The 10,070-nt window shown below is 50.8% G+C and overlaps 1 protein-coding gene across 1 annotated transcript; it reads left to right on the plus strand.

Moving 5' to 3' along the window:
- Window positions 1-2,054: 2,054 nt before the first annotated feature.
- Window positions 2,055-8,123, plus strand: LOC118007377 (UL16-binding protein 1-like; the record flags this gene model as incomplete). Its single annotated transcript, XM_035000429.1, has 5 exons — window positions 2,055-2,523; window positions 4,676-4,935; window positions 5,172-5,447; window positions 6,123-6,255; window positions 7,498-8,123. Coding segments are annotated over 4 exons (1,130 nt in total), but the record flags the coding sequence as incomplete, so codon positions are not given.
- Window positions 8,124-10,070: the final 1,947 nt, after the last annotated feature.

Raw genomic sequence — 10,070 nt, forward strand, 5'->3', positions numbered from 1 at the left:
TGGGCCTAGAATTTCATATGCTGTCATATTCTCATTCGAGTAGGAGAGTGTATGTATTCGCTTTTAATGGCAGCCATAACACATCGCCACAAACTTAGCTACTTAAATCAAGACATATTTCTTATGTCACAGCTATGTAAAAGAGATGTCTGAACTGGCTCGGTGAGTTTCCTGCTCTGGGCTTCCCAAAGCCACTGTCAAGGCACCGAGCAGCTGGGCTCTTAGCCAGAGACACTGGGAGGAATCTGCTCATTCAGATTGCTAAGGAAATCCAGTTTCTTGGAGTTTCTGGACTGAGAGCCCCACTTGCTTGCTGGCTGCCAGCTGGAGGCCCTCCTTAACTCCTGTAGGGGCCTCCATCTTGCATATGACCCCCCTCAACTCAGGGCCAGCAATAGGGCGCCCCATCTCTCTACCTCTCCTTCTGCCACATCTCTCTTGCCTCCAGTCTGAGAAAGTCTTCATTTTGAAGGGCTCATGTGATTCACTGGGCCCCTGAGATGATCTAGCATAATCGCCGTATCTTGGGGCGCCTGGGTGGCTCAGGTCATGATCCCAGGGTCCTGGGATCGAGCCCTGCGTCGGGCTATCCGCTCAGCGGGAGGCTTGCTTCCCCCTCTCCCACTCCCCCTGCTTGTGTTCCCTCTCTGTCTCTCAGTCAAAATAAAGAAATCAAATCTTTAAAAATTAAAAATTAAAAAGAGAAGGATAATCTCCCTAGCTTAAAGTCAACTGAGTAGCCACTTTAATTACCTCTGCAAAGCCCCTTCATAACAGTACATAACAGATTAACAAATGTTAATCAAATTAACACTTGATTGAGTGACCAAGGAACATGACACTTTCAGGGAAACCTCAGAATTCTGAATACCACTGGGTATTAAAACTATTTTTGAACAAATAAAGCCTAAAGAATATTTTTCCCAGAAAGTTCCAACTTGAAAATATCTTTTGGATAAAGTATTCCAATAGTAAGAGAAACCCATCCAGGAGATTTAACAAGAGAAATAAGGAGAATGAGTAACCAATTTTGCTAAAATTTTTATTTGTTAAAGACAGCAACAACATTTTAAAATTCTTAATTTATTAGATTTCTGTTGCCTCAAAAAAGAGGGTGGTGTGAAGGGTCAGGGGAGTTTCTATCACAGAAAAAAAAAGTATAGGAACAACTCAGAAATAAAAATCTGGGTAATATCAGGGAAATGGGGTGGGAGGAAGCACACAAAATAGATATGGAAACATGCTAAATAATTTTTGTTTGGTATGAACAAAAACAATGATAAATAAATAAATGTAAATAAACATTAGTATGGATCAAAGTTTAAGGGCAATGATTATGAGAAGAAAGCTAGAATGCATAATGTTTAAAACAGCAGAGGAAAAGTCAGTACAGTAAAAGCAATGCAGATAGGGAGAGGAAATTTTTTTTAAGCACAATAAATGAAAAATGTGATGACTGGGATATCTCCTACTCTACTCGTAATCACAATAAAGGTAACCTGCTAAACTCTCCAAATAAAGAACTGAAATTCTCAGGTTAGATCATAAAATAATGGAACACACACGTTGATTTCAAAAAACACCCTAACCCCCCCCCCAAAAAAAAACAACCCTGAAAACGAAAGGAAACAGAAAGATTACAAATAAAATACCTAACAGTCAGGGTACACTAGCTTTATTGCAGAAACAGCATGAAAAGTTGAGAGTCTTAAAACTAATGTACGTTAAAAATGACGCAGATGATGAATTGTATGTGGTTCGAACATATTTACCATTTTTTAAATTATTTTTTTAAATGCCATTTGTCTTCCTCGGGCCAAAGGTCCAGCGCAGCTCAGCGGGAAGACTCTGCTTATTAAAGAGAAGGACAGCAGTGGGAACCTTCTCAAAAATTCAGAGAATCGGGGACACCGAGATGGTTCGGTAGTTCAAGTACCTGCCTTTGAGTCAGGTCAGGGCCGTGTCCCGCGACGGATCCCGCCCAGAGCCGGCCCAGAGCCCCGCCTCCGCCCACTAAGCCCCGCCTCCGCCCACTAAGCCCCGCCTCCGTCCAGCCTCAGCCCCAGGGTCTCTGGCCTATTGGGGACCCGCTGCGGGAGCCCCGGAAGCCTCCCGGCCCCCTGCCGCCCAGCCTGCGGCTCCGCTCTCAGCCGCTTTCTCTACCTCTCCCGTCCCCCTCCGCTCGTGCTCTCTCGCCGCTCTGTCAAATAGAAGAAGAGAAAACTGGAAGACGCGCGGAGCAGTTTCTCCCGGACAGACGTCGAGTGACACTTGTGTGAACAGAAGTGTGTTCCGGCGGAAAGCCAGCGCCGGCCCAGGCCCGGCGACAGAAAGCACGCTCCGCTCCCCGGCCCGCGGGTTCGTTCAGAAGCCGCCCCAGACTTGGGGTCGCGATGCAGCCCCCTGCCGCCAGCAGGTTCACGCTGGGCCTCCCGGTCCTGCTGCTGGTGGCCTGGGTCACGGCGGCGGCGGCGGCGGCGGCCGGATCGGTCGTGGGCGCGGCGAGCAGCGGGCGAGAGACACGTGAGTCCGGGGCTTTGGGAACCTCGTCGCCCGCTGGGGCCGGCGTCCCGTCCTCAACCCCGCCGCGGGCTCCTTTCCGCCGGGACTTTGTCGCCCTCTGGACGGAAAGGAGGCGACCTGGGCGACCCCGGACTGCCACCTCTGGGCGTGGGGCGCGCGGGGCAGGGGGAGGGGCGGCAAGGAGTCTGCGGTCGCCCCCAGCCCCCGCCTGCCCCTCGGGGGGCCGGAGCCCGAGCCCCTGAGCCCCTGAGCCCCGGGCTGTGGGCAGGACAGGGCGATCCCGCAGGGCCTGGACCCCACACCACCCCGCGCCTCGGCCACTCACGTCACTTCTCCATCCCCACTGCTGTCCACCGGTAGACGTCCCAGGGCACTTGAGCCAAGGTTCAAGGCACATGCAGCGCCAGGCCCTCCTTCACCGGCCACATCCCAGCACCACCCAGCTCAGGGTGGGCAGCTCGGATACCCCCTGACCAGAGACCTCCTGGCTACAGGTCCCTGGACCATACTGCAGCCTCTTACAGGCTCACTTTCCCGGCCTCGAGTGGCATTGCCTGGGTGGATCACAAGTTGGTGTCTACCTAACGTTCCAATGTTAGGATGTGACAAAGGGCACAGAACATTTTCCTACAGTGTCACAGGGTCCTATGGCCCAAGAAGCAGGTCCAGCCGCTCGTTCATCCATATATTGTCTATGGCTGCTTCACTTTGCTAAGGCCCCAGATTCGAGGAGGTACGACAGAAACCTATGCAATATTAATATATACAGAGAACCTTTGCACCAGGCTGGCATTTCAATGAAAATAGGAGAGGGTTCACAGCCCTGCATCCTTCAGAGGTCTTAGGGTTGGTACTCAACTCTGTCATTCCATCCAGGGTAGGGCACTGTTTTAACATTGTATTTGGAGGAAAGAGAAGACAGTGTGAGAATATTGTACTTGAATTTCCCTGCCCCCTAGCCCCCAACCCACTAGTAATTCAACTACAAACATTTTTCACTCCTGTAACAAATGCGGGGCGCGTGAAAGGACCGCTTCATGGGTGCCTGACCCAGTGGTGTCACTGTGAACAGGACCTGGGGCAGGTGACTTCTCATTCTCGGCAGCACCTCATGCCTTGCACCATTTCAATAACAGGGGCCATGATAACACTAGGATCCCTGAGGACGATGTCAGCTCACACACTAGGTCCACTGACAATGTCTGCATGGTCTCTGCTCCCCAGTGTAAACCTAGCCCTGCGAATGACCACATGACCCTTTGGGGAAGGCCAGTAGGAAGCATTGCTCTTGCTGTTGACCAGAAGGGTCCCTCCTGACTGGAAGCCGGCTTCTGCTTCTCCTAAAGGCTTCCAGCTCTGAGAAGTGGCTCAGGTCTGGAACCTGGGCAGAGGATCCAGACTCTCTGTTGGGTGTTTGCTTTCAGCCTCGTCCTCATCCATCCTGGGGCTTGGTCTTTGTTTGTTTGTATTGTTTAAATCGAGCAGCCTCTGGGTTGGCTGTCCAGCTATCTTGCCTCTGGGATCACTGTGTTCTGTGAGCCAAAGGGATGGAGAGCTTTCTGTGGGGCAGGCCCTGACCAGCATTCCAACCTCCAGGATTAGTTCAATCATGGCTGCCTCCCGGCTCCTGGCAGTTGAGCGCCAGTATCTCAACTCTCTTATTTCGGGATTTTTCAGCCCATTACTCCTGGGCCCCTATCTCTGCACCACCGTCTCCTACCGCCAAGCTGGGCCATCAGAGAGACGTCATTGAGCTTCTTGACAACGCGGGTGCTTTTCTCACAGTGTGGTCTTCGTGAGTGCCAGAAAGAGTCCTCCAGACCTCTCCGTGAGCAGAGTTGGAGGACATGTTTTTAGTTTTGTTTTACGCATTTCTTGCTATATCTGTTCTGTCAAAGGCTGAGGGATGCTGGTATCAGCCTGGTAGACACAGGGGCCTTTTCGATGGCTCTGTGGTTTCCTGCCAGGCCGAGGCATCCTGATCCTCCTCAAACCCGGGAAGGGCGCCACCTCTACCGCTGGGGGGGAGGGGCTGTGCAGGGACAGCTAGCCAGCCTGCCACACGTTCTAGTGCTGTCGCGTGCATGGCTGAGGGGGGCCTGCCGGTCATTGTCTTCCAACCCCAACCTCCACCTGTGCTTTCCCTTCGCAGATGCTCTCTCTCCTACAATTTCAACATCACATCTCGGGCCAGGCCTGGACAACCATGGTGTGAGATTCAAGGCCTGGTCAATGGAAACCAGTTTCTTTCTTACGACTGTCGGGGCAAGGAGGTCAAACCCGTTGGTCCTCTGGGGATGAAGCTGAAGGACACAGCGTTTTGGGAGAGACAAAAGGAAACTCTGGAAGACCTGGTGGAAGAGCTCAGAAGGAAACTGCTGGACATCAAAACAGGGATTTTCACTAAGAGCCGTAAGTCTGAAGGCCCAGGGCAGAAGGAGAACAGTTTGGTAGGGCCGGGGGCCTAGGGTGTTCATGTAAAACCTAGAAGTGGGTCCCACACACGCGGCCCAGCAGCCAGGGCCGACAAGGAGGACAGAGCAGGACCGGGAGGGCTGAAGGGGAGCTGAGGAGTGCACAGCAGGTGGGGCAAAGGATTGGTCAACACCAGAGGCTGACTTGTTCCCCGTGGTGGGCGCGGGGGGCAGATCCTCTCACCCTGCAGGGCAGGCTGGTGTATGAGTGTGGACCAGACAGCCACCCCAGAGGATCCTGGCAGTTTGCCTTCAATGAGCAGATAACCCACCGCTTTGACCCGGAGACCGGAAATTGGACAGTGGTGCCTCCTGAGGACCAGCGGTTCCAGGGCACGTTGGACAGTGACGGAGAGCTGACTGGCTTCCTCATGAGGATCTCAAACGGAGACTGTAAGGGCTGGCTCCAGCAAGTACTGGAGCACTGGGATGAAATGCTGGAGACAACAGGTAACTCAGAAGACTGGATGGAGCGCTGCTTCTCTTGAAATGAGCTCCACCTTCCCACTGTGTGTGGGGTGGGGGGGGAGGGTTTGTCTGAGAGAGAGAAAGAAATTGATCCATCCATGGAAATTCTTCCTGGCAGAAAAATGGTTACAGGAATGTTCTAGCATCCTTCCTTTCCCTTCTCACCTTCTGGAATCACTTCCTCGCTGCACACACCTTTGTCCTTGGGTATTTCTTGGATTTCTTGCTGGCCCCAAACAGGGGGGCATCAGACTGTTGCCAGAGATTATCTTCTTACTGATCCCTTTTTCAGGGATCATTGTCTTTTTCATGTCACCTGGTGGGCTGCTGGAAATCCTTCAGTGCCACCCGGACTGTCAGCTCCTGAGAGGTGGTCGCTGTCACCATCCTTATCCTGCATCACCTCCTGTCTGTCACAGCAGGAGCGATTGGTTACATGGCAACCCCTGCTTCCCAGTTGGCCGTAGGAGCCCCCGGGGGGACAGGGCACATCCCTTCCCCTCCCCCCAAGACAGCAGGACTTGTCACAGCAGCTGCCACAAGGAGAGTGATAGACCCCGTCAGCCTGGTAGGGTGGACCTGAGCCAGAAGGCCCGAGGGATCCTCCCCCAGTTTGGGGTCCGGACTGGGGCTCTCACTCTTGCGTTTTCATTTCAGTGCCACCAACCATGAAGCAAGACACGGCCCCGGCCAGGACCACAGCCATCGGACCCGGCACCTGGATCCCCACCCTGCTCCTCAGCTGCGCAGTCCTAATTGGCATCCATGTTGGCCTCCTTTAGAGGGACAGGTCCGGAGGGCAGATTGAGAGGGAAGGGAGGGCAAATGGCCTGGGGTGAGCCCAGGGAAAGGTGAATTCCCAGCCTGACCCCTGCCCACTCCCTGAACCTTCTCACACAGCAATGGGACCGGGTGAATGAGAGCTCATATCACGTGTTAGCAACAACTTGGACAAGCTCAGCCCTGAGTTCTGATACGGCCTCGCTGTTAAGGCCACTGGGAAAGGCGAGGGGCCCACACCACTGCTTACGGCCTGTTGGTGCTAAAGGAATGTAGGGACCTCAGGCCTGGCTCTCTGGAGAGAGTCAACTTGGGCCCAGGGTGGGTGGTGTGGGAACAGCAGGGACACACAGCATGGGCTGGACTCACCTTTGAGTGAGCGCAGCATGGCAGCTCCATGTGACGTGTCCAGGAGAAGGGGACTCCATCCGAGCAGTTACAAGGAGAGGGTCCCGCGTCTAACCCCAGGAGGAGGGCGTGGGAAGGCCTCTGCACACCGCTCAAAGGGCTGGAGAGTAGGGCCGTGTCCCCCCAGAGCGTGGCTTGGGTCTTCCCAGGTAAGGAAGAAGTGAACAGCAGAGACCGTGCCTGACGGGCCTAGAAGGAGGCCGGTTCTCCGTGCAACAGTGGGAATCCTGGCTGAGGCTGGTGCCGTCCCTGGCAGCTAGCTTCCTGCAGACCTCAGATCCTGAGCCACTGAGCAGCCCCTGCTTTGAGCAGAGCTGGCCTGGGAGATGGGGGGAACTGAGTTGCCCTGTGTGCTCCCAGCTGAGCCGGACCAGGAAGGGATGGGCTGGGGGAAGGGATCATGATACTAAGAGCTCTGTGTGCGGCTCGCTAGGAGGCTGGCAGGGAAGGGAAAGAAGGATCTCTGGCCACCCTGTTCCCCAAGGTTAGAGGTGTCAAGGGCAGGCCCCTGTCTTCTGTCGGATGCCCCAGCAGGTCCTTGAGGGCCTGCCATGAGAGGGAGCATTAGAACGCGAGTCATGTGAGCACATTGATTTCTTACTCACTTTAGTCCTGAGCCCAGACCCTTGGTAACAGGGCCTGGGGCTGACTCAGTGATTTGGTTCAGGAGGGAGGAGGTTCGTAAAGGTGGCCGGACCCAGGGCTGGGGACCTGGCTGGGGGGAAATGCATGCCCCTGGGCGAGGGCTGGGCTCTGGGGTAGGGAGTGCTGGTGAAGGGCAGCCCCAGGACAAGGGACCCAGGATTTCCTGAGCCACCGAGACAAGCACCTGTTCTTTTCTTAGGCTGCTGAGGCCACCAAGAAGCCCCTGAGGCGGGGACCAGCTCAGCGACGACGCTGCCTTTGGGCCTGCTGCCTTTGGATGAGCTGCTGTCATTTTTAGACCATCAGTGCTCTCGAGTTTACAAATCCAGAGACCTCAGTCGACCACGTGGTGCAGGGCAGGGAACCTCCCAGGTCCCCTCTTGCATTGGGTGGCGCTCCTGTTCAGCACTTTCCCTTGGCATATTCTATGCCGCTTTCTCTCTTTGGTGCTAGGTGATAGTATTCTTGTGCTGAAATGTTTAAATGTTTGGCCAAGAAATGTGAACAAAGAGAACATTTCCCATCTTGCCCTTGTTTGTGCAATATCAGCATCTTCTCTGTAAGATGACCATGTTCTTGCAGACAGTATCACCAAAAAGATGTTGTTTGAAGCTAAAGAACCTCAGGGAGTTTTTTCTCTGTACTGAGAAACAACTTCATTGACTTTTAAACGGAATGACATTATATTTGTGATTGTTTTCTTCAGTGAATTATGTCCATGTACATATATTTAAAAAAATATTACCTCTACTATAAAAATGTAGTTAATTTGGAATTTTTTAATTTCTTTTTTTATTTTTTTCAAAGATATTACTTATTTGAGAGAGAGAGAGTGTGAGAGAGAGAGCGAGCACAGGCAGGGGGAAGGGCAGATGGCGAGGGAAAAGCAGACTCCCCACTGAGCAGGGAGCTGGTTGTGGGTCTCCATCCCAGGACCCTGGGATCGTGACCTGAGCTGAAGGCAGTTGCTTAAGCACTATGCCACCCTAGCCGTCCCTGGAACTTTTTATTTTTTATTTTTTTAATCTTGTAAGAATTTTATTTATTTGAGAGAGAAAGAGGGAGGGAGAGAGAGAGTGAGCACTTGTGGGGGAGAAGGGGCAGAGGGAGATGGACAAGCAGGCCCTCTGAGCAGGGAGCCTAGCAGGGCGCTTGATCCCAGGACCCTGGGATCATGACCTGAGCTGAAGGCAGATGTTAACCATCTGAGCCACCCAGGCGCCCCTAATTGAATGTAAATTTAAAAAAAAATAGGAAAAAGAAAACAAAATTAGTCATTTCTCCTAACAGGCAAAGTGTTAGGACAATTCACACAGTTTAGGTATATTTTTAAAATGTATTTTAAACTATTTAAAATTATTCATTAAACTTCTATATTAGAATTCTTAACCCTTAAAAACCTAAATTTCTGGTGAAAATTGAGAAGCAAACGTTAGTGGACTGTCTCTTAACCTAGCATTCCTAGTGGAGTAGCAGATTTGTAAACACTTTTCACAATTTTTAGAAATGCACGCTTTCTCATAATAAGTTTTCCAGTTGGCACAGGACATGCTTACCAACAGACCCAAATATCTTGAGTTCCTCTGTAAAAGGAAGCCAAAAGTACATAAATCTATGTTTGGTAAATCAATAAATAAATAAGTTTAAGATAGAACAGTTCATTAAGCTTCTGTTCGAGCCCTACAAATATCTGGTAATATATGATTAAGATCCGAGTTTGGGGCGCCTGGGTGGCTCAGTTGGTTAAGCGACTGCCTTCGGCTCAGGTCATGATCCTGGAGTCCCTGGATCGAGTCCCGCATCGGCCTCCCTGCTTGGCAGGGAGTCTGCTTCTCCCTCTGGCCCTCCACCCTCTCATGTGCTCTCTCTCATTCTCTCTCTCTCAAATAAATAAATAAAAATAAATAAATAAATAAAAAAGATCCGAGTTTGGTTTTAGGAGAGACTATGGACTCTGAGAAACGAACAGGATTTTAGAGGGGAGGGGGGAGGGGGAAGGGTTAGCCTGGTGATGGGTATTAAGGACGGCACATATCGCATGGAGCACTGGGTGTTATATGCAAACAATGAATCATGGAACACTACATCAAAAACTAATGATGTATGGTGATTAACATAATAAAATAAAATTTAAAAAAAGATCTGAGTTCAGGTTCTCTAGGTGCTATGGTTCTAGAACGTGGCTATTTATTTCTCAAATCCTAGAATTAAAATAAGTGTTTCCAATGACTAAAGGGGATTGGATACTTTATTATCTATCATAATAAATCTAGCATTATGTGGCTGATTTTAGGCAATTTATAAAATAGAAAAATGATCCTGAGTGAAAGTGATATAATCTAGCTCAACGCTCACTTTGTCTCAGAGCTAAACCGTGGTCGCTAAAAAAAAAAAATCACTCATTTTTTTTCCCCCTCTGCAAACCTGAAGATAGTACTGCTTGGAAATAGGATTCTCTGTAGAATTTACGGGTTGCTAGGAGGATGCATAGCTGGAGTAATAGCATTCATCGTTCATATGCTTTTACTTCCAGAGCCTGAGAACACGCCTTAGAATTTGGCCAAATGCCCATATGCTTCTCCTATACTTCCAAAGACAAGGGACTTGAAGCTATGTGCATTCATAAAGAAGGAGAGGATTGCATATAAATTATATCTCAATAAATTTGATTTTTATAAAAGGTGGGGGGAAGGAAGCCTAGCGGTGCCTGAACAAAAGAAATCCCCCAGCGAACATGTCATAGCCATAAGCACATCTATGTGTCTAGTGTTT

Source organism: Mirounga leonina, unplaced genomic scaffold, assembly GCF_011800145.1.
Source record: "Mirounga leonina isolate KUSES-001 unplaced genomic scaffold, KU_Mleo_1.0 Mir_120074, whole genome shotgun sequence".
Lineage (NCBI taxonomy): Eukaryota > Metazoa > Chordata > Mammalia > Carnivora > Phocidae > Mirounga > Mirounga leonina.